The following is a 25,454-nucleotide window of genomic DNA, read 5'->3' as shown; positions in this document are numbered from 1 at the left end:
ATTTTCTGTTCTAACAATTACCAAGCCCTAGAGAAATGGTCATGGTGGAAATCAGAGAAGGAGCTCGGTAGAAAATTAGAAAGGGTTTTAAAGAGAGAGCCTCTGCTGATAGCTAGAAGGACTAAGGCCGACTTGACCTCATTTTAAGCTATAGACAGCATAATGAACATCTACAGTTTAAAGTGAGAATAGATTTCCACTATTAATGACTATGGTACTTGAGGTTCCATATGAAACCTGTTTTGCTTGCATGTGCTGGTAGAATGGCATATAAATTTACTGGATCAGAAGGAGGTTTAATTTTTATTTGTTATTAAGAATATTGCCTGTCATAGTTCATTGCATTGACTGTCAGGCTGCTAAAACATAGTCATTTGAAAATTTATAATGGAGTTAATCAGAGTACTGCCCAATTTCCCGTAGATGTGAATACATTCTTGTCCACCTGCATTGGGGAAACCACCTAAATGCACTTATGAATAATAGTTACAGAGGGGAATCAGAAATCCAATAATATGTCACATCTGATTTCTCTTACAAATTCCATATTTAGGATAGTGGAGATTCTGTTCTACTATGGAGAAAGTATCTCTCCATCCTGTAGCTGTCTATGCACAGTATCGAATGCAGTGTTGTTGTAGGCATGTTGATCTCAGGATATTAGAGGGATACAGTGTGAAAGGTAATATCTCTTTGTGATGGGGTTCCTGGGGTGCAACCTTGACTGTGGGACTGCTGAGCCCTCTGTCCCACCAAGCTGGGGTGTCTCTCTCACTCTGTGGTGCTGTTGCCAAGGCACAAATGTGTAACAGGTCCTACACTTACACAGACATCCACAGGCAGGGACATCCCCAGCTCCCCAGCCTTGCACCCCAGAACTGTACCGTCTTGCCCTGGTCAGAAGCCCGATCAGTGTAAGTTCATTACCCAGTCTGCCTCGATGTGGATAGGAGACACACTCGCCTTTGTAAACTGAGCTGAAATTTCCCAAGCACCCCAACCAAAACACACTGGTTTAGGTAAAATATAATATAGATAGATTTTAAGTGATTATAAGTAGTAAGTTTAGAGATCAAAGTTGGTTACCTAAGAAATACAATTAAATTCACAAATTGAGTTCTATAAACTAAATAGGATTTGAATCAAGCAATGTCTCACTCTTAGAGATGATACAAACAGGTCACAGATCTTCAATACATAGGCTGGACCTGACTTCCAGCCCGGTACCACCCTCCCACAGTTCAAAGTCTTTGTCCTCTAGACGTGTTTCCAGGTGTTGAGTTGTGGGGGTGGAGGGAGTGAGGCCAAGTCATGATGTTACTTGACCTCTTTATAGTTTCTTACAGCTTGCTGGAAAGATCTTTTGCTATGACAAGTTAGTCTCCATTGTATATGTGCTCTCTCTGAGATGGTGGTTGGGAGAGTGGATTCCCTTCAATGGGCCATCCGTGCGTCTGGCTACTCCATTGTTGTACCTGAAAGGCTGATTGTGGGTGTTCTCAACCTCACAACAAATTTCAGTAACACATACATAACAAAACTTCACGTACAATGATAGCACATACAATCTCACTGGTCATTAGTGTTCAACAGATCAAGGCTGTTAAAATGATACCTCACAAGGCAAACTTTGTACAAAACATATCATAATTATATGACTGTGGTGAATATGGGGGTTTCAGAGTACTGCTTTGAGGTACAGAGTGCCTCTGGAGACAAGCTTTTATTAGAGACAAGCTTTCAAGCTTACACAAAGCTCTTCTTCCAAGCTCTGCGTAAGCTTGAAAGCTTGTCTTTCACCAACAGACACTGGTCCAATAAAATATATTACCTCACCCACTTTGTCTCTAATATTCTTCCAGGGCAAGAAAAAAAATCTATGTAGGTCTCTCTCAGGGTTAATCTGTCAAATAAGATGGAATATGCTACACTGAACAGGGAAACAGTAGACGAGTGGCCAGGGTAGAGTCAAGGTGAGGAGTGAGGGAAGATCATATAGAGGCAATGAAGGAGCTGGGCAGAGCCTGGATGTGAAGACAGGGAGTACATGGAAAGAGGCGGTGGTGAAGGTCTAATATGGCCAGTGTACAGGGAGAGGAAGATTGCTTTAGTAGTTGGCTAGACTGAAGAGAGGAGAGTCAGGGAGGCTGGTGAGGAGGTGTTTACAGCAGTCCAGGGGAGACAGAACCATGGCATGACCCAGGGTTTTGGCAGTGGAAATGGAGAGCAAGCAGATCTCAGCTCCAGCACTCAGTTCACCAATGGAGTTTAGAGCATATCAGCAGAGCAGATCATAGAATGACATCTATTTAGTGGACCTAAGAGCAGAATGTTGCCTGCAGACTGATGTGGATGGGAAGAGCAGGAAGGGAGAATGAAGCTGTCACTTTTATAAATCCTACATTTGCAGAAAGCTCCCCGTTCCTGTCTCTCAGACAGCAAGACAGGCTTTAGTGTGGGGTGGCTCTGAAGATATCACAATACATTCCCCGTTTTTGATAATACGCAGAGATGCCACAGTGGATGGGTTGATAGTGGGCCACTGAGGTATACGAAGGATGTCATTGCAATGATTATGCCCTGATGCTTTTGGATTCTGAATCCCAACAATATCCATAAAAAAACCTGAATATACCTCTAAAAGACACTGTATGAGAAACAGCTTGGAGCCTCACTTTCCAGGTGAAAACTTAAGGACATCCAATATGATACATGTGAAAAAATAAAAGATCTACATGTAGGAGTGGCTGGAATTTTTTTTTGGATGCCTATTATTTAATTCATATTTTATGAGCCAAGATCTCTGGAACCTGATTTTGAACAAAGAATCCTCATATTTGATTAAATCTACAGATCTATCTGTACAAAGCCATAAAAATCCTGTATCTCTGAGCAGACAGCTAATTCACTTGAAAGACTCTGGTAATGTTATAAACTCGGAAAGCGACACTCACATGAGTTATAAATAACAGTGAAGTGAGTTACTGCCTGAGAGATTACTTCTGTTCCTTTCCAAATTCATGTTAAGCCAGAAGAGCCAAGAAGTGAAATAAAAGCTGCAAGATTTGATAGGAGGAAAAATAGAGCCAAAGAAATGGTAATGGTGGAAAACGGAATTCAGCATATAGCAGACTTTAGTGACCCATGGACCTTTCAGAGGATAAGACAAGAATAAAGAACCAAATTCTGTCCTGTCCACAGTGGGCATCTGCTGTGAATCTCCAAGGGCAGAAACTGACCTTAAAAGAACATTGATTGCACGCGACTGTAAAATCCGCACAGAACGGATTCTGGGTGGTGCTGTGCAGACACACACCAGGAAAGCGGGTGGCAGAATCACTGGGAAGAATCTGGCAGCTACTTTACAGGACCACCTGCAAAGTCTTGGAGAAGCTTCCCTGCAGAGAGAGGCCTATGGGATCAGTAGAGTGGTCAGAGGCATGTACTATCCCTGACCTGGCAATGGTGTCTATGCACACACACTTGTTCAGATTATTCCTGCTTTTAGTGGTAAATGATTGTGGAAGGCCAAATCACAATTGGAGTTGCAGCTAGCAAGAGATGTTAAGAGTAACAAGAAGGGTTTCTACAGGTATGTTAGCAACAAGAAGGTGGTCAAGGAAAGTGTGGGCCCCTTACTGGATGGGGGAGGCAACCTAGTGACAGAGGATGTGGAAAAAGCTAATGTACTCAATGCTTTTTTTGCCTCTGTTTTCATAAACAAGGTCAGCTCCCAGACTACTGCACTGGGCAGAACAGTATGGGGAGGAGGTGACCAGCCCACTGTGGAGAAAGAAGTGGTTCAGGACTATTTAGAAAAGCTGGACGAGCACAAGTCTATGGGGCTGGATGCACTGCATCTGAGGGTGCTAAATGCGTTGGCGGATGTGATTGCAGAGCCATTGGCCATTATCTTTGAAAACTCATGGCGGGGGGGGAGGTCCCGGATGACTGGAAAAAGGCTGATGTAGTGCCCATCTTTAAAAAAGGGAAGAAGGAGGATCCGGGGACCTACAGGCCAGTCCAGCCTCACCTTAGTCCCTGGAAAAATCATGGAGCAGGTCCTCAAGGAATCAATTTTGAAGCACTTAGAGGAGAGAAAAGTGATCAGGAACAGTGAGCATGGATTCACCAAGGGCAAATCATGCCTAACTAACCTAATTGCCTTCTATGATGAGATAACTAGCTTTGTGGATGAGGGGAAAGCAGTGGACGTGTTATTCCTTGACTTGAACAAAGCTTTTGATACTGTCTCCCACAGTATTCTTGCCATCAAGTTTAAGAAGTATGGGCTGGATGAATGGACTACAAGGTGGATAGAAAGCTGGCTAGATCATTGGGCTCAACGGGTAGTGATCAATGGCTCCATGTCTAGTTGGCAGCCGGTATCAAGCGGCGTGTCCAAGGATCAGTCCTGGGGCCGGTTTTGTTCAATATCTTCTTTAATGATCTGGAGGATGGCGTGGTTTGCACCCTCAGCAAGTTTGCAGATGACACTAAACTGGGAGGAGGAGTAGATACTCTGGCGGGTATGGATAGGATACAGAGGGACCTGGACAAATTAGAGGATTGGGCCAAAAGAAATCTGATGAGGTTCAAAAAGGACAAGTGCAGAGTCCTGCACTAAGGGTACGTCTTCACTACCCACCATATCGGCGGGTAGCAATCGATTTATCCGGGATCAATATATCACGTCTCGTTAAGATGCGATATATCGATCCCCGAACGCGCTCACTGTCGACTCTGGAACTCCACCAGAGCGAGCGGCGGTAGCGCAGTCGACAGGGGAGCCGCAGCCATCGATCCCACGCCATCTGGACCCCAGGTAATTCGATCCAAGATACTTCGACTTCAGCTATGCTTTTCGCGTAGCTGAAGTTGTGTATCTTGGATCGATTCCCCCCCCGCCCAGTGTAGACCAGCCCTTAGGATGGAAGAATCCCATGCACTGCTACAGACTAGGGACCGAGTAGCTAGGCAGCAGTTCTGCAGAAAAGGACCTAGGGGTTACAGTGGATGAGAACCTGGATATGAGTCAACAGTGTGCCCTTGTTGCCAAGAAGGCTAACGACATTTTGGGCTGTGTAAGTAGGAGCATAGCCAGCAGATTGAGGGACGTGATTGTTCTCCTCTATTCGGCACTGGTGAGGCCTCATCTGGAGTACTGTGTCCAGTTTTGGGCCCCACACTTCAAGAAGGATGTTGAAAAATTGGAAAGAGTCCAGCAGAGGGCAACAAAAATGATTAGGGGGCTGGAGCACACGGCTTATGAGGAGAGGCTGAGCGAACTGGGATTATTTAGTCTGCAGAAGAGAAGAATGAGGGGGGATCTGATAGTTGCTTTCAACTACCTGAAAGGGGGTTCCAAAGAGGATGGATCTAGACTGTTCTCAGTGGTACCAGATGACAGAACAAGGAGTAATGGTCTCAAGTTGCAGTTGGGGAGGTTTAGTTTGGATATTAGGAAAAACTTTTTCACCGGAGGGTGGTGAAGCACTGGAATGGGTTACCTAGGTAGATGGTGGTATCTCCTTCCTTAGAGGTTTTTAAGGTCAGGCTTGACAAAGCCCTGGCTGGGATGATTTAGCTGGGGATTGGTCCTGTTTTGAGCAGGGGGTTGGACTAGATGACCTCCTGAGGTCCTGTCCACCCCCGTGATTCTATGATTCTAAGGGGAATAGGCAGAGTGATCAGGGCAGAGAATGTTTTTGAGGGACAGCACCTCACAACACTTTATTTGTAGTACAGTGTCATTCATTTCCATCACAGCTATAAGCCTTTTAATGACTGTTGCTAAAATATGGGACAAAGCACATTTTATAGATATTAGTTGGGGATAAAGTTAAGTGATATAACATATGCTTCATACATGTGAGCCCCTCAATTCAATACTCAGCACCTCCACTAGTGTCTCTCAACAAGGATCAAATGGTTCTGTCTCTTTCAGCCTGACCTTCTGATAATAACATCCTTTTAATGTAACAGTTACTATGTTCACATCATGTGAAAGATCCCTGGCTTAGAATTGGGAAGAAATATTGCTTTTGTATTCTCTAGTTCAAACACAGGTTATTGGGCTGGATGCAGGAACCACTGGATGAAGTTCTTTGGCCTGTATTATGAAGGCGATCAGACTAGATGATCATAATAGTCCCTTCCTGTCTTGAAATCTACATTGATTTGATAAATAATGTGGGACATCAGGCACCAAATAAGGTAGGTCCCTTAAATAAAAGGAGGACTTTCAACCAAGAGTAATTAAGGAGGCTGTTCTAAATCAGAATACATTGTCACTGGGGTATCTGAAAGCTTTCAGGAGTCTGTTATGCCTGTTTCCAGTCGCCAGTCACAATTTGGAATCGATATACTTAGTGGATATTTGATCTGCTTTTTGACTATCTAAAGATTATCCAATATATTAGGACTGAAGCAGGAAAGAAAAGACAGCAAATCACGTTACATGGCTTTGGATTAATATCCATATGCCAAACATTTGCCTTGACTTGAGTAAGAAGCAGAAGTCCCTAGTGCAGACAAGAGTTCCTAACTGAATGTAGCTGGTTCGTCATCACCAACAGAAACACCAGTGGGTTCACTTTTAGGTAGAATACCTCTTCTGCAAATAAAATAAAGTGATACAAGTTGGAGAGAAAATACACACAGATGGCAGATTTCCTTGCAGAATCAATAAGGTCCAATGAACCTAAATAAATGGAAGTATATGTAGAGTTTCTGGAGTACAATTAACTCTGAAGATGATCTATCTGTATTCCAAGCACCAGAGCAGGAGGGAAAGTTTACAGACAAGCTCCAGCTCCAACAGAAATCTACAGAGTGGAGACATTTAAGACAATTCTCAGAGGAAGTTTACGAGAGGAACTGCAAAAGAAAGCGGCCTATAATGTGGATTTCACCATCCAGGGAAGCGCAGAGAAAAAGGGTTAGATTTTCAAAAGCACAAATGGCAGTTAAGACCTGACTTCCACTGAAAGTCAAAGTGGCTAGGCACTTAACTGCCGTTTGTATCTTTGAAACTATCCCCCACATTTTTAGCTTTAAAAGTGAGCAGACGAACAAGGGATATGGAAAACAGTAAGCAGACAGATGCTTGGAACTAAAAACAGATGTTTGACTAAATTCAATACTGGTTGTGACTATTTCTCCAGGCAGGAGGAAGGTTGGGGTGCAATTTGTATCCTCTTCATAATGTCCAAGGGGGCAGTTAAGCAAGAAAAGGCATTTGCCCCAGGAATGGATTGGTGACCCTTCAGCAGATGCCCCTTCTGGGTTCCACCATGGAGAAGCAGGTTCAAGCAGTGGATGTAGCTCCCAAGGAAGGAGGCTTGTAGTGGAGAATTGCCAGGACACACAACAGTAGGGTGAAAGATGAGCCACTGAGATTGGAAGGGATTTTCAGTAAGATTGTTTTCAACTCTTTGGTTTTTGGCTGTTTCTATTAACACCTATTTAGCTTCAAGGACTCATGAGCATTTTGGAGAAAGCCATTTCTGTTAAAGATTTCAACCCCACCACCACTTCCATCAAGGTGTGAGTGCTAACAACCTACATCTGCAGAGACTTCCAGATGGACCTCGCACACAGCCAGGTATTCCTGATAGCCCTAAAAGTTAAAAGAAATAAGTAAGGGGGAAAACATTTAAAAAAACCATTCAGGCAAAATCTTCCAGAAGTGAAAAAGGCACAATACCAAATGCAACAAAGAATCCTTTCCAGATCACTTTTAAAAGCCATTCTTAACTTATCCCATTTGCAGATTTATATCAAGGCACTCTAAAGAGAGGGTGACTTTAGCAGGTTATCTGCAAAGAACAATGGAGTAAACTAAGAATGGAATTTTAGCTTTAACTGTGATCTTTGCTGCTTTGCTGCATTTTTATCCTATTTTCTTTTTAGATTTAATATAACCCTTATATATAATTATAGAAATTATATGCAATGACTCATATAAGAGCGCTAGAATTAATTAGTTACATTAATTAAATATTGCATTATATTAACAAAAGGAATTAGAAATTCAAAAAGCCATGGCTCTGACTTCCTCATTGCTATTATATTATTATTAATTTACAGCAGCACCTGCCACCTGCTAGGTACTTTCCAAACAATTAAGGCAGGGACAGTCCGTGCTCCAAAGAGCTCATAGCCTAAGGATAGGCAGATAAGCACACAGAGATTAAGGGAAGGAGGGGCAACAGGCAATTTACGTACAAATCAGTACTACTCACTGTGAGCAGCACAGCAGAAGAGAGACTTTAAGAGGGATTTAAATGTGGACAGGGTAGGGGCCTTGTGAATGAGCTCTGGGTGCTTGTATTATGCATAGGGGACAATGGGGAATAAGGCACGAAGATGTGAGAAGCTGATTAAATGTGGACAAGGCTGGGAACATTGGTAGAGTGGAAGGGAGAGTAGGCAACATGGAGCTTGACAAGACAGGACAAGATGTGAGGGGCATGGAGCCGGATGCATCTACCAGAGTAAAAGCTATAGGACAGTTTCTAGGAAAGCCATTGGAATCTTATGCATGTCCATCAAATGCCTTGGTTTTGAAAGCACAACACAGACTTCAGGATGTGCTCACAAAAGTGCCTCTGCCATGCATCTTTTCCCACTTACAGGCTTCACTCCTGTATCTTAAAGGACAAGGTGTGCTTAATTAGTCAGAATGGTGACAGTGCTTTCCAGCATGAGAGCACGGAGGGGATGTGATTGCAGGTGACGGAGGTAGCTGTGCTCTCTGGACAGACAGAAGGGGACTTAAACCAGCACAGAAGAAGGAAATATTGATCTGAGAATAACAGTGGTGGCCATTGTATCAGCATGCTTTATTTATACAGCACAGCTTCTACTCCTGTATTCAGTTTACACACACACGAGAACTCGGGCCCTTATGGAAAACAATATAAATGTCTAATTTCCAGCTAAATCTCAAGCCAACCACCACCAATAAAAACATATTTTGCTTAAGGTATAATTTGTTGCTCTTAGTCTTCCAGCCTCTGTTGTCTTCTCTGCCACGCTTAGAATAAACAAAGATCAAAAGCATTACAGGTTTCTTAATTGTGATGATGGGAATATCTTTTTGGCTTCCCAAATTAAAAATAGGATAAAATAGCTCTGTTAATTCTGATAATGGTTCCCCTATTGACACACAGGAGTCTTTATTATAGTTTTGAGACAACTGACTGCAATCTAGTATCTGTTTAAGGATTATTCTTTTGTCAGCTGAATCAAATCAACAATTGCTTGAGATGTATAATATAAAGGTGACATTTACCATACATTTCAAATTGCTTTTCATTTTATTGTCATTTAAGTTGTTTTCCTTGCTTGAAGACTAATCTTGGCAGCTATACTTATTTATAAGTTCCTATATTAATCTGTCTACAAACTCTTTCTGTTTTGTCATTGGTTATGAATTATGTGTCATAGTTATACATTTTATTTAAAGAAAGAGATCTCTAACTAAAAGAATCTGCCTATCAGGTTCCCTATGCAAATAAGAAACATGCTCTCTGACTCTTGTAGTGTGAGTTCCAGTGTTCTCATAATAAACAATAGCAAATCACACATAAACAATAGCAAAGCAACAGTGACAGCACCGATTTTCTTTCAAGCCCCTATTAGTCACTACAGCCTGATTCAGAAAGGTGAAAGTACATATCAAACTTCAAGCACCTTGCTGAGTCAGGGCCCAGTAGATGTGACTGTGTGCATCGAAGCAAATATCCACACAGGGATAAAGTAGACATGGTGGACCTGGACTCTACACCCAGTTCTGACCATGACCAGCTGTATGACCTAGGGCAAGTCATGTCACCGCTCTGTACCCCAGTTTCCCCATCTATAAAACAGGGATTAAGATACCTATCCACCTTGGAAAAGCACTTTGAGATCCTTGATTGAAAAGCACTGCATAAGGGCAAAGAGTTATAATTTGAATGAATTCTGAAATCTTCCCTCAAAGCTAGATTGCAGCATTTAGTCACTTGCTGAAGTTGGAAGCACAGTGAAGCCATACTGCCGCATGGAACATCTCTAATCTTCCTGCTGTGTACATAACCCAGGCTTGGGGTCTGCAATGAAACCCAGAAAGCTTCACGTGATTTGGAGTTCTTAATGAAAGGCTCATACAGCTCCACTATGAATATTCAGTGTATGTTGCATGCAGACATACCTATATAGTTTGTATTTATTTTGATTTCAGTCTAAAAAAGTATGCTGCATTTATATACATGCATGTACACACACGCTCATGAAGAGTGGGAGTCATTAAATACTCAGCATTTGGCACTCTGCAGTACCACAATATCTTCTATTCTATGCATAGGAAGAGACCATGGTTATTCCATGTACCTAGAAGTTTGAGTTTTTAAGGCGACCACTGCTCTTGTGCAAACATACCATTTGTGAATATATAAGAGTGTATATTAGGATATCCAAGTGTTTGTGTGTGAATGGTATGCAAAGAACTCTTTTAACGAGACTGTTCTATTTACATTAATAGCAAAAACTGTAGAATAGCTTTCCCTACATAATTAGACTATAACTGCAGTAACTGGAAACCTGGATCTGTACTGTATCTGTTGCATATTGCTATAGATCAATTCCTATCTAGGAATCTGCATTCACAGCTTTTCCATCTATTATAATTTAACACTATTTCTTGTCATAACTTAAAATAAACTGTCTCCTATGAAGTGTTATGTAGCATGCTAAAGTTTCCATTAACTATCAATATATTCCATCAGATCACCTATTGAATTACATGCAACATCTCTGGGAATATCTCATCATAAAACACTTCAAAAAAGTGCCACATTAACAGATTTATCCACTGCCAAAGGTGTCTCTGAACAACCACAAGAAAAATACAGTAGCAAGTTGATACCTCATATGGGCTATATACACAACACTATGTTCCAGCATACATGAGACACAAATTAATTAAAATCCCATGCTTTAGTATCACATTCCATCTGATTTACAGGTAAATATTTATTCAGATTCATTAAAAATCTCTTTAAAATTATTCAGACCAAGAAAACCTCATTTATTTAATGCACTGATAACGGTTTTTCCACCAATAGCATTTGATTTAAAAAAGGAGTACAAGGTAGAGATATAAGACCTCTTTTTAAATTTACTTACAGGCACATAAAATTACATGATGAGCACTTTGGGGCTTCTTGTACAGTATTTCTCTTTCCCCCCCCTTATGCAAAACAACTGTTATGCCTGCAACCTGATTTCTAAGAGAACCCTTCATATGATGATTAATATTTTGTTGCATCGAGGGGGTCAAAGCCATAAAATGCATCTAAAGAGAAAAATCGCACCTGCAAAAGATCATGAACTTTTAGATTAGTAAAGACAGATGTACATGAGGGGCATATGTAAATCACTGTACGATGCATGCCAAAAAACTGGTCCAAAGCATTCAGACACTCTGAATACAGTCAGCTGGGCAGACATGAACATGTCTTGTATTTTATCAGTATGTCACAAAGGCATATTACTGGTTTCTAAATTTCCAATTTAACAACTGATTTCTATTCACCTCCTAGTTCCACCAGACATCTCAGTGTAATCAAAGTCTTCTGTCATTCCCTGGAACTCTGTGTATCCTGTTAGAGTATTAGTCAGAGACACAGTCACCATCTCCACAGCGCTACCTTCCCAAGATCAACCAGACAGCTCTTACCTCAATGGTGTACTGTTCAAAAATCCGGAGCTGAAGGAAAATGTCTAGCTTAATTTTCCGCTCATGGAAGAGCTCTTCCATCTGTACCTGGGCCTCGTCAAGCTGCTGAAGGACAGATTCAATGTGGCTGATGGAGCTATTGTGTGGAGTCTTATTGTTGGATACCGCTGAGTCCCTGTGGCAAGGCAAGAGAATGGTTAAAGCTCAGCATTAACGCAAGAAAAGAGCAGGAATTAAACACTCAATTCTGTGCGCAGCTGAGAAGCGAGCCGAAGCACAAAGGGCTGGAGGAAGGTGTATGCAATGCTCATTTCTTCTGCTTGTTGAAATCCTGTGTTTCCTGAACTCAACGCAAAGTCAAAACAATGAGCACATCCTTTCATATGTTGTGACACTTTGACCCCGATACACTAACAAGGAGTTGAAGGGGAGAGGAGGGGAGCAGAATGGCACATAAATCTGAACTGATCTCTTGAGGAATCTGACTGGCAATCCCATTTAATTCTAGTCCAAATGACCCATTTCTTTCTACAATCAGCCTGTCTCAGAGGCATCATCCTCAAAGCTGCTACTAACACGCTGTAGATCTTTACAAGTTAAATTATGCCACCATTTGCATTGTTGCTAGTGAATTAAGAGAGCTGGACTTGCCAGTATTTTAGCCTAACAAGACTGGGATTCTTCTGATTTCCCTTGATTACTTAGTCAGAATGCAACATAACCTGGGAAAAATTCCAACACTGTAAGTATTTTAAAACACTAAAGACAGATTGTGACTTGCCCTTGTGTAGGTGCCCAGGGTGATGGGTAGGGTGCAAGGAATCTTCCCCTCACTGTACACTCCATGTGCCAGGGGTGTTCAGGAACTGCTTCTGCTATGCACCCCCGAGCACACATCATCCCAAAGGGGGCAGAGAGGAGAAAGGGCCATGGTACCACCCCCTAGTCTCCAGCTCAAGCAGACAGGAGGAGCAGGTTGCACCATCTTAATGCCAGGGCGCTGCCTTAATGCCACAATCTGGCCCTGAGACAGTTGTGTGTTATAAATATAGGGCAGAAACTATTTTCATTATTGTCAGTTTCCTCAATCCTGGCTGTCTCACATTTAACACTAGCGATCTGGAGTCTGAAAGTTAGCTTGGGTTCTTTAATATATGTTTGTTCTGAGGGTTCTGTGGATAAATAAGCTTTTCAGGGCATTAAGGGTATGTTATGTTTTGTTTTCCCCATAAATTACATAGTAGCAGCTGCATTACTTGAGACAGTTAAAATAAGACAGTTTGAAGCCCTATAAAATACACTGTCAGGAAAAATCCTGCACTGGTAGTGTAATAGGATGAACCAGCAGACATTTTCCATTCCTAGTCCCTATCAGTCTGTGATTCTGTCTTGAAAAAAAAACACCAAACACGTTGAAACATCAGTTCCTGGGACTAAAGCAGTAAACTGGCACTTCTGTGCAAGCACTGCAACCTAACCATGATATTGGAAGGTGATTAAGCGTTTGCTCCTAGCCCTGTATAATGGGTGGTGTGTAGCTGCACCACCCCAGGAGAAGCTCCACAAAGAAACTATGACTTGAGCTCCTGTTTTGCACAGTTGCCTGGGGACGCACGCTGAGTTAGCTTATTACCAAACACAGCGCATTTCCCCACACTCCTGGCCAGCTAGCTTGTAGTCCATGGAACCAAGATTCTGACTTCTTCTGTCCTTCCTTACCCATCGGCTCACAGCAAGACATATCAAGCAAGGAATCCCTGTTCTTCCCTCCTGTACTCAAAGGCCTCACCTGTGATCCAGGTAAGCCTTGTACAGTTGTACAGTGAGGCAGAGACATGTACACCCTATTTCCCCCCATGTAGCTGCATAAGGTTGAATCACAATCAAGCTCTATATAACCACATTATATATAGCAAAAGTTCTTGTGGTGGAATGTACATAGCTGCACATGGAGGAAGGGAGAGGGGTAGTTTGTATCTATAGACTCTGTATGGAAGACTCAAGAAGAATACTACTGTGAATAAGATTTTTGGCGTTTAGTTAATTCCCGTTAAACAAGTTATTTCTTCTATTTTAGTGATGATCATTTGGTTACATTCCTGGCAGGTATTGGAAGATTCTCCGCACTAGGATAACCCTCCCAATACAAAAATATAGGGCTTGATTCTAATCTCGGTCACACCAGGAAAAATCAGTAAAACACCACTGAAGTCAAAGTTAAACCAGTGTAAATGAGAGCAGAACGTGACCCTTGGGGTGGAATTTCTTAATAAGATATATTCACACCGGATAGGAACAAAGTTTAAGAAACTCATATTTACTGAGAGGAAAGAAACATTTCTTAAAGTCAGTCACTAGTGCATTCTAAATTGGGTAAAAAGAGCAGCTTTAATTTATAATACAAATGCCAATACAAGAACAGTCTGACAGCATGAATAACTACATGTACTGCACACAATGAAATACTGTGGCCTGTTATACAACTATACAGGTTTTATTTACAGGCATACAGCTTCCATACAGCAAGAGTAATCACGTAACTCACTGGGCCTCAGCTCACAACCATTTAACAATCTTCCGTAAATATTCACTCAGAAATATTCACCTGAAAAACATTTAATCTATACATCTACCAATCCATCAGATACAGCAACCTATGCTGATACATAGACTATTCTTCTTAGTCTCTACAAATCACTCCTTGCAGTTTCAATAAAATACTATAAGAGCCTGAATCATCATAAATATAAAAGGTAGTGAATAAATTCTCCTGTTAAATTGTAAATTACATTTCCCCCATTAAGTTGCACCTAACGCACAATGCTTCACCAGATTTCTTGACATCTCTCCTGAGGTAGGAAACATACCTGAGCTGTTGGATTAGATCTTCGCCTTCTTTAATGACATTGAGGGTAGCATCCAGGGTAGCTGTTTGCTGCTGCTGGAACTGCTTGATAAGCTCCTGAACCGCATCCACCGAGTCAGCACAGACATCCTCTAAGAGCTCCTTCTGCAGATCTTCCATCCATGTCCACAGCTGTGAAGGAGGGGAAAGAAATACAAATCAGAAAGAGACAGAGGTTGAGATTTAACCCTTTTATCCTTTAATCCCATTTTAGAAAGCATTAATCAAGACTCTACACACAAATGGTTTCAGATGCTAAATGATACCTAAACTTATGGTTTCAAAATCAAAAACCTGTACTGAGTTCTCGATTCTGGCAGATGGAATTTAATTTTAAACATCAAAGTAAAATACACATATCAGAATATTAAGCGCTGTATTTCTCAATTTAATTGGCATCTCAGTCTATTATATATCACTATAACCTTAAACTAACATACTGCTGCAACGAACTCTACATACAACAAATAAATTATAACCCCTTAAATTTGCAATGACCCAGTCCTATCAGGAGCTGAGTGTCCTCAACTCCCACTCACTTCACTTAGAGTTGAAGGCGTTCAGCATCTTGCAGGATCAGGCCCTAAGAAAATATATCAAGTGTGTGATATTGATTGTGCCCAGTCAACCATGCTTTCCATACAATATTTTTGCCATGTGCCCTCTGCATCTGAGATTGTGACTTTAGGATCTAGATGAAATCCAGACATAATAAGAAGGTGTCTTTGTTTTTACTAAACAGCAGTGACCGCAATCAATTCTATGCCGATCCATTCATTTAAAATGGTCCTGACTATTAGTTAAAAATATCATTTTACTAAGTGTTTAGATTAGAATTTCCAGCCAACTGTTCACTCACTGAAATCTGAACAGCAGACAAGCCCAAGCTCCTAGATAGTTACAAAGCCCCCTACAAAGCACTGAGGTTTCTCCATTAAGCTTGCCTTGAAGAGCAGTGTAAAATTGTACCAACTGAGCTGGCGATGTGCCAGAAAATCCTCATGGCTCTATAAGAGAGTATTTTCCACTTGATGTGTCCCATTAACCCATTCTCTGTTGCTCTCTGCTGCATCTTGTGCAAGGTGACAGGACAAGTCACTGTATTGGGAAGTGTCGCCATTCCAATTGTGGCAATTCTAAAAAGGACAGGGCTAGTACATTGGGCAACAGTGGAACTGTGTTTTGTCTCTCTTTGTCATTCTCCTCAAAGCAAGTTAGAGGTACACATCAAGGGAAAGACAGACCACTACGTGGGAGAGTCAGGGAAGTGGGTAAAACTATGTTTCTCTTCAGAATGAGGCCCAATTGACCATAAGCCTGCTGATTTGTTGGGGGAATCAGTCTTCCTGTGTTCTGTTCCTAACTCTGTTACTGACTATTTGTGTGACCAGGGGCAAGTCACTTAGGAAATCCTTTTCAAAAATGTCTACATTTGCTTGAGATAGCACCTGAATATCTGAACTCATTAACTTCAGATCTTTCCAGAGGATGACCTTTGATTGTGAGGATTTGCATAACAAAAGCTATCAGAATTTAGGTTATCCTTGACTCAGACGGTTTTAAATCTTTAGACTCCACCAATCCCTGGGAAATCCTAATACAAAGGATCAGTCCGTATTAATAAGATTAAGAAGATATTTCAGAAACAACTTGCAAAAGGAATCTCACTCAAGTTTATCTTTATTTCATGCCTCCCAGGTGTTGTACTACTAGTAATTCCAATTAGTATAATTCACTACAAGGTCCTTCATTTATGAGCGCAGCAAATGTAATAAACTGAAATCCACTACAGCATCATATGGAGGTCAAGCTGGTTGTTAAGTGAGACCAAGAAGCCACACGCTTTATTTTGGCTTGATACAATTCAGTACAACATTTTGTGTTTTGGGGGATTGATTTTTAATTCTGACGCAACTACTGAATTGATTTTAAAAACCCATTTGGCATACGAACCCTATCAGAAAGAGTTTATAATGCATTTCACTGTAGCCCCTTCTCTGGATTCAATAACGCTTTTCCACCCTTTCTGTTCTAACAAGCAAAGGGCCCATGGTGGGACAGGGAATGGTCACTAAATCATGTCAAAGGTTGTTATTCTGCACCTCAAGTCATACTTTGCACATTGCAACATAGAAGTATTACTGCGCACTGGTATTTCTCGTCTATGATTTAAGAGTTGTTATTCTCAGCTCATAGTAATTGTGAGGCTCACATTTCATCTGTTTCCACTAAAAGTGGAAATTGAATGCGGGAATCAACAGAAAATTTCACTTGGTAAACACCATTTGTACCACGGAAACCTTTATTAAGGAAATTTGAAAACAAATGAGCTGCACAAATTAAACAAACTGCCATCAAACTGCATTAAAAAACCGGCACGATCCATTGTTCATACCAGTGGGTCACGAAATGATTTTCAGAGGTGCTGAGCATTCTCAATATCCACAGACATCAGTGGGAGTGGAAAGTGCTCAGCTTCTCTTAAAAATCAGTCCATTCCAACAACTGATTTTAAAAACCAAGGCAACTTTTTATATCTATAAATCATTAGCTTTTGATTCAGATCGTTTTTCAGTGGATAACCAGACAGAAAAGAATAAGTCATCAGACATATGGTATGTGGCCCATAGGCTTCCCTAGTCAGTGTAATGTATGCTGCAGCTTACTCCTGGGCAGCCAGTTCATTTTAGGCTGAGTACAGATTCAGTTTTTCACTGAAACCCTTTATGTTTTGTAATAAAGTTTCTGGCATACATTTGCAGGAAGCGAGTTTTCCTCCTGCATTTTTAGCATTAGTAAAATTTGCAGGCACATATTTTCCATATGTAATTACCATTTTTATTACAAGTGCCAACAATGTGCACAGCTCAAAAAAAGAAAGCAGTCTCTACTCCATCTCGCTTCGCAGCTCATAAAAACAAAGATGATAGAAAAAACTGGAAAACCTACATGAAGCAATAATATAGACGTATTTTTGTTCACTTGCTTATTCACATTTACTGAATTATGGTCTGCTGCAATAAATCATGGATGCAAATATTAATCATTAATCTTTAACGGTTAGCAACCTGATATGCACCTGCAAAAAAATATCCACCCACAAATTTTACAGGTGCAAAATACATTCAGGCAAACTGCAACTACAAGAAAGATTGTGATGAATATTTAGCCCTTCTGGTCCATGAACAAGCTGTATATAGATAATTTAAAAGAAAAAAACAACAACAACAACAAAAACCGAAGGCAACCATAGTTTCAAATGAGAAAAAAAGATTTAATTTCCTCATCACTAGATTGTTGCTCTATGGAAAAAAAAAACCAAGGCACTATTTTGGACCATCTGCCACTTTTCTTATGTATTGTAGCAACTTTCTCTCTGTTCCTCTCCCCTATAATACACAGGCAGCTTCACTTGATGGAAGAACAAGACAGCTCTTTACTTTCAGCTTTGTCATCTGATGCAATACCCGTCAGTTTACTCAAGTACTTAATGAGAGCACTTACTGGAGGTTTGAAGGACACCTGTGTCTGTTACCTAGAAATTATTGCCTTTGACTTAGAGCAAGGGACTACATTAATCAAAAATCTGAAATCTGAAAAGATGATTAAGAAAACCTTGTCTGCGAGTGTGGAATAACTATTAAGCACCCTGTGCTACACCAGCTTTGAATGCTGCTATTTTTAAATGCTATTCAGTTTCAATCCCCCAAAATATGAATTAAAAGTATTTAGCAATGATACTAGTAGAAAGCAAAATAAGGAGTGGGTAAATAACTATTGAGATTTTTACAGTTGGACTAATAATTAAAAATGGGAATAATAAAGAAAACAGACAACTTGTACAATCTCAGGGAGTACACAAACTACTATTTACAATATAAGGTATGATATATTTGCTTACACAGTGTGCTCTGAAAGTATGTTCATGGTAGGTCAGTAGGTTAACAGTCATCAGGACAACTAGAGCTAAAACAGTATTAAAAGAGAAATAAAGTAACCACCCAGGTGCTCTCATTTACACACTGAGAAAGTGGAGATAACATGTCACAGGGTATTTGTGAGAATTAATTAGCTCATGTTTATAAAGCACTTTGAATACATCAAATGCTATCTAAATGTAAGTTATTGTTATGTTTTCTTGGGGTATTTCAACACCATTTTCATATGTCAGAAAGGTCCTATGTCTTACATGTAATGATGGAAGACAGAAATATCAGTGGAAACATACTAAACAATATATTGATTGATAAGATGTGACATGACCAGTAGGGTTGCCAGGCATCCAGTTTTCGACCAGAACACCCAGTCGATAAGGGACCCTGGCGGCTCTGGTTGGCACTGCCGACTGGGCTGTTAAAAGTCCAGTCGGCAGTGCAGCGGAGGCCTGGGGCCAAGGCAGGCTCCCTGCCTGCCGTGGCTTCCAGAAGCGGACGCCAGGTCCCTGCAGCCCCTAGGCGCATGGGAAGCCAGGGAGGCTCTGCGTGCTGCTCCTGCCTCAGTGCTGGCTCTGCAGCTCCCAGTGGCCGGGAACCGAGACCAATGGAAGCTGCGGGGGTGGCGCCTGCAGACACAAAGGCAGTGTGTGGAGCCTCCCTGGCCCCCATGCACCTAGGGACTGCAGGGACCTGGCGGCTGCTTCCTGGGAGCCGCAGTTAGCGCTGCCGGACCCTGCATCCCAGCCCCCTGCCCCAGCCCAGAGTCCCCACCCGCACCCAAACTCCCTCCCGGAACCTGCACCCCGCACCTCCCCAACACCCCGCCCCAGCCCTGAGCCCTCTCCTGCACCCCAAGCCCCTCATCCCTGCCCCCTCCAAATCCCCCCCAGCCAGAGCCCTCACCCCCCACACCCTAACCCCTTGCCCCAGCCCAGAGAACTCTCCTTTATGCCAAACCCCTCATCCTTGGCCCCATCCCAGAGCCCACACCCCCTCCCACACTCCAAACCCCTCGGCCCCAGCCTGGAGCCCTCTCCTGCACCCCAAACCCCTCATTTCTGGCCCCACCCAGAGCCCACACCCCCAGCCCAGAGTCCACACCCTCCCCGCACCCCAACCCCCTGCCCCAGCCCGGAGCCCTGTCCCACACTCCAAACCCCCCATCCCCAGTCCCATCCCAGAGCCCACACCCCCAGCTGGAGTCCTCAACCCTCCAGCACCCCAACCACCTGCCCTAGCCTGGTGAAAGTGAGTGAGGGTGGGGGAGAGCGAGTGACGGAGGGAGGGGGGATGGAGCAATCAGAGGTGGGGCCTTGGAGAAGGGATGGGGCAGGGGTCTTCAGTTTTGTGCGATTAGAAAGTTGGCAACCCTAATGACTGGATATCACAAATAAAATGTCACATGATTAAATGTCCATACTAAAGTGACACCAGTGGAACATCACGTGACAAGAGTGATGCAACCCAATGCTGCTGATGAAACCACAATGTGCAACTTCCATGGTGATATGCTGATAAGACATCCTGCAGCGAGATATAATATGACCAGATGTCATCAACAAAGTGCTGGTGAGAAAGAACACAAGGAAAGAAGGGAACAGTTTGTGAAGAAAGGATCTGATCCCTTCTTAACCTCTTTCTTGCTTTTTCATTCCCTTGCCAATTTCTTGATATTCATTCTTGGTTAGGCTGCATCTGGTGCTTCTGTATGTGAAGCTTTTTTAATTAGTATCCTCGCCCATGGCAAAAGGATTTGCAAAGCCTAAACATCTGATGTTTTTTCCAAGTTCTGCATGGACCACACTGATACAGCACAGTATAATCTCCTCTTGAGGCAAACGTGCTAATGGCAGCTACACTTGCATCAAGCATGTAGATCCCCAAGGACATATATATGCAATTCAGGGCCTAACCACCGCATGAGATGAAGGTGGCTTTACCGAGGAGTCTAATGTTCATGCTCTTTAGTTCTCCTGCTATCAGCATGAATTGCAAAAACATGGTCTCCTTTTAGCAGTTTTTATTTTTAATTTAAGTTGTCTGTAATTATGAATCTGAAGACAATTAACTGAGAGACTGCAAAGAGAAGAAAAAATTCAACACTCAGTTATACTGGTGTAAATCAGGAGAAATTCAACTGAAGTCAGTGGAGTTACTCCAGATTTATACCAGTGTAACAAAGTAGAATCTGGCACAGAAGGAGCTCCTAACAGCTGCAAGACCATGCACTGAACATTTAGTGATTTATACTGATGGGAAGGGGAACCATGAAATTCCCATTCAAAACTGTTCTCTGGCTCATCACATTCCATAACTTCTCCAACCGGAGATCTAGATATCCCTGTTCCTCTACACATTTCCCTGTGGTTTGGATTATCGTTTGCTAAACATATATACACATTTATCCTGATCTGCAGTTTCAATACCTTTGTGTGCCTCCCCCCGCCCCACCTAGGAATTTCACTTGTGACAACTCTGAATCACTCTGTGAAAACTTTTGAAGGATTAAACAAAGTGCTTTTGCCTTTCTGTAACCAAAGACTCTTTCTGAAGCCATCATCTTCTCAAACTATCATGTTAATATTAACCACTTTAAACTAGTTTTATAGACTCTATTTATCAGGCACATGCATTTATGGGGGACTAGAACATGTTTTTGAGTGACAGGGATGAATTACAGGAGATTGCAGCATGGCTTTAATGAAGACTATTGAATACAGAAACTGTCACAGATGTTGACAACGCATACTACTGGCTGTGCATACTACTGATAGAGCTGCAAGCTCAGTCACAGATTCATAGATTCCAAGGCCAGAAGGGACCATTGTGATCATCTAGTCTGATCTCCTGTATAACACAGGACAGAGAACTTCCCCAAAAATAATTCCTGGAGCAGAGCTTTCAGAAAAACATCCAATCTTGATTCAAAAATGGTCAATGATGGAGAATCCGCCATGACCCTTGATAAATTGTTTCAGTGCTTAATTACCCTCACTGTCAAAATGTACACTGTATTTCCAGTCTAAATTTGTCTAGCATCAACTTCCAGCCATTGGATCATGTTATACCTTTCTCTAATAGATTGAGGAACCCATTATTAAATATTTATTCCCCATGTAGATACTTATAGACTGTAATCAAGTCACCCCATAACCTTTTCTTTGTAAAGTTAAATAGATTGAGCTCTTTGAGTCTATCACAATACGGCATACTTTTCTGTCCTTTAATTGTTCTTGCAGCTCTTCTCTGAATCCTCTCCAATTTATCAACATCCTACTTGAATTGTGTGCACCAGAACTGTACACAGATTTCAAGCAACAGTCACCCCAGTGCCAAATACATAGGTAAAACAACCTCTCTACTCCTAGTTGAGATTCACCTATTTATATATCCCAGAATCACATCAGCTCTTTTGGCCACCGCATCATACTGGGAGTTCATGTTGAGGTGATTATCCACCACAACTCCCAGATCATCTTCAGAGTCACTTCTTCCCAGGATATAGTCCCCATTCTGTTAGTATTGCCTACGTTCTTTGTTCCTAGTAAGTATGTCCTACATTCTTTGTTCAGGGGAACTGGGAAAAGTTCTGTCCTCCTTACCTTGAGGGTACCAACGGAATGCACTATTTATATTCATTAAAAAGAGGAGTTTCTGTAGAATTTGCTGACTCATCAATGACTATGTTAAAAAACACTTTTTGCCTGCAGCGTGAACCTCTTACTTACGACGGGCCTGGTATATGAAGGGTTAATTCATAGCACGCATGCCAAATCGGAGTGTAGATGCAGTGAGTCTCTAAAGTTAATAGTGAACATGGTCAAAGCAGAGAAAAAACAAAACAAAAACAAAACAGATGACTGAAAGGAAAATGAGGACTATGCAGTGTACATTGAGAATGTGTCATGTTCCATAGGAATCCCTTGGCAAGTTCATGACAGATGAACAGACAAGTTACTTTTCTTTTACATGACTTTCTATGCTAGATTTATTGAAATTTGGCCTATATGTTTGTGTTTACAATCATTTGGCTCTAGCTGATTTTTTTTAAGAGATCACAGATGGCAGAATTTTTATTCAATAGGGGTCTGGCTGTATTTCAGACTCAGACTCTTCTGATTGGGTGTAGCGTGTGCTGCCAGGATACCCCAGCTCTCCCTTCCCAGCTCCTTAATCCTTTGTAAAATAATCTTATTTTCTAGACAATAAATGAATTGGACCTCAGCACAGTCCTTGAGGACCCTGTTCTCCTGCTTCCACAGCTTCAGAGTGTTGTTAACACTGCTAAGGTATGTGACAGGTTTAAGCCTGTAAGGGATTTACCAGCACAAAGGACTGGTGAGCATTTACACTTCTGTCAAAATCATGGGCCAGATTCTGAAGTCAGTGGGAGTAGCAAATGCATATCTAAGGGCAGGATTTGTCCCCCTGTGTTCATGATAATCAGTTGATGATGTCACAGGCTGATCTCTTATACATTTAGCTTACATGAAACTATATCCATATACTTATTTATTATTTGTATTGTGTTAGTAGTGTACCCACACAGGCCGCATCTACCCAATCAGTAATGCTATCTCGTTGTCCTAGGCTCTGTAGAAAGGTATTTGAAGATATTTCTGCTGTTCTAACAATGGTTATGTATGTGTGTGTGTTTTTGTTTTGTTCATTTAATATGTGTGTATGCATCTATGGTGGTGATATCCGTCTGATAAATGTATTTACTCTGCATCTTTGACAGCTTCACCTGCTCTCTGCCCACTAATCCGTTTTACAGGACTACTTCTAACATTCCAAACATGTGAGCACCTTTACACAACTGCCATTTTTTAAAACTCAACCTGTCAGAAAGGTCTTTCCTTTTCCCCCTCAAATGGAGAGTCTTCCTCTCACAAAATCCCCCCAAATAAATTTCACTGATCCAACACCCATAATATTCAGTACTGGACCAGGGGTTTATGTGTAAGGTTTGATATTTCACAACCTTGCAGAGAGGGCTGATATTTGAAAGTCAAATCATCTAGGCAGCCTTGAAAATCTGAGCTGGGAGTTTTATACCATTTGAAAAGGAAGATTCACAACTTTTCAACAAGACACGCAGCACTTGATTCTACCCCCGAAAGGTCCCAAGATATAAGATACTGAAACAGTGAAATGTTTATGTATAAAAAGCTAATTTTGGTCATTCTTCGAGTGCTTTGTTTGTTTTTCAATTATTTTTAAAATGTATCTGTATAGTGAATTGAGGTGGGAGGGGCTAAAATGCCGAACAGGCCAGTGGACCAAAAATTAGATGAGACTTCTTGGGTATATGGGTGAGCAGCTTTGTGTATTCAAAAGGCTGGACCTTCCCAGAGATCTTAAAAGTTGTCAGTTGAGTCATTTCGTTGATTATCCTGAACATCATAGCACTCTATCATTTGATGGGCATATTCTTCAAAATGACAATAGTAACAGTTAAATTTAAGCAATATAATGCAAAGTATCGAAAAATAAACTGTGAAGTGGGTCAATTTAAGATGAACAACAGAATTAAACAGTGTCCCAGAAACAGTCATGTTTGCTCTGTGATTAACTTTGATTCATTGTCATCATCTGTTCTGTTTGTTAGTATCAACAGCTGGAGACCATAAACAAGCCAACATTAATTTTAAAGATTCCCAAAGTCTCTACCACAATATAAAAGCCAATCTCTGTTAAAATTAAAGACCTAAAAGAACTAGATCCCCTAATTATGGCACTTGCCTGAAGCACGGTGAATTTAATTTCATAACCATAGCACTGTGTGTGTGTGTGTGTGTGTGTGTGTGTGTGTGTGTTTTAAATGGTACAGATAGCAATGCCTCTGGTTATGATTGCCTGACACTTTCCAGTAGAAGACCCTGTTTTCAGTTGCTTATAACTTTGTCAAACTTAAACTGTTCAGGCTGACATTCTCCATAGTGGGTGTCTGCTTAAGCTGAAATTTGTGAGGAAGTTTCAGCTAACACTGATATGCATTTCTGAGAACGAGGTTAGGGGGAAAGAGAGTTACCATCTAGCTGGTATTTGACTGGCCTGGTCAGGTTTTCTATGGATTTGCCAGTTGTCAGAAAAATAATTTAATTTGCCAGATTTTTTTTTTACGTAGGTCTAAAGATTTGCATTATTATCACAGTACACTGGGAAATCTAATGTTAAAAGTTTCTATGTCCAGCTAAAGATGCTGCAGTATTCCCACTTCCGCTGTCTGCCCACCAACATACAAGTGCACCATGCGTGTCTGTGAGAGAGGGTTTGAGTCATGTGAGAGTGAGGAGATGTGCAAGGCATATTAAATAATGGAAGATCAGGGAGATGGTGCAAGTGGATCCTACTATACTCCCGGAAAAAAAGCTAGCATCAGAAACTGCAAACTGACAACTGGCTAAAGGAAACAGACTACAAAGACTGGCTGGCAAAATGTGCTGATAAAACAAACGCCCTTTTTGCTATCAATGCTGTTATCAGTCTTATGTATATGTGTTTTCCTCTCTAGATACTATAAGTGTCTGTTGAAGGGGAGAACAGGGAGGAGTGGTTGTGGAGTTGCCATGTGGTTGGGATTGCAAAGGGCTTGACTTTTGGGGAGGGTGCTGGGTTTTTTGCATTTCAAAGGTGGTAACCCTAGGGGGAAAAAGTTGTTTGGTATGTATTAAAAATATTTTTACAACTGTTTCCTTGAGAATCTCTAGCACCTCTATGCTTTGGAGCAGGGACTTGATATTTGGAAGGCTGTTCCCCTGAGCCAGAGAGGTGCCTTTAGCCATCCCTATGAAAATTTATCCAGATTTTGTCAGGATATAAGCGTCTGCTAAATTGCAGTTTGCACATGCTCAGTAGAGACTTGTTAGAGTTTGCAAGCTACATT

At 41.5% G+C, this 25,454-nt stretch overlaps 1 protein-coding gene across 1 annotated transcript in view; it reads right to left on the bottom strand.

Annotated features, from left to right (window-relative positions):
• The window catches only part of KALRN (kalirin RhoGEF kinase), a 716,112-nt gene that overhangs the window by 249,079 nt on the left and 441,579 nt on the right, over positions 1–25,454 (bottom strand). The window contains exons 12-13 of the mRNA XM_026647403.1: positions 14,593–14,762; positions 11,726–11,900 (exon numbers count right to left, since the gene is read on the bottom strand). Of these exons, the coding sequence (XP_026503188.1) occupies positions 11,726–11,900; positions 14,593–14,762 (345 nt within the window). The remainder of the gene's footprint in view (positions 1–11,725; positions 11,901–14,592; positions 14,763–25,454) is intronic.

Source organism: Terrapene carolina, unplaced genomic scaffold (assembly GCF_002925995.2).
Source record: "Terrapene carolina triunguis isolate 2854851 unplaced genomic scaffold, T_m_triunguis-2.0 Scaffold62, whole genome shotgun sequence".
Taxonomy (NCBI): Eukaryota; Metazoa; Chordata; order Testudines; family Emydidae; genus Terrapene; species Terrapene triunguis.
The sequence above is the reverse complement of the archived record's forward strand: the minus strand, read 5'-3'. Positions and strand labels throughout refer to the sequence as shown.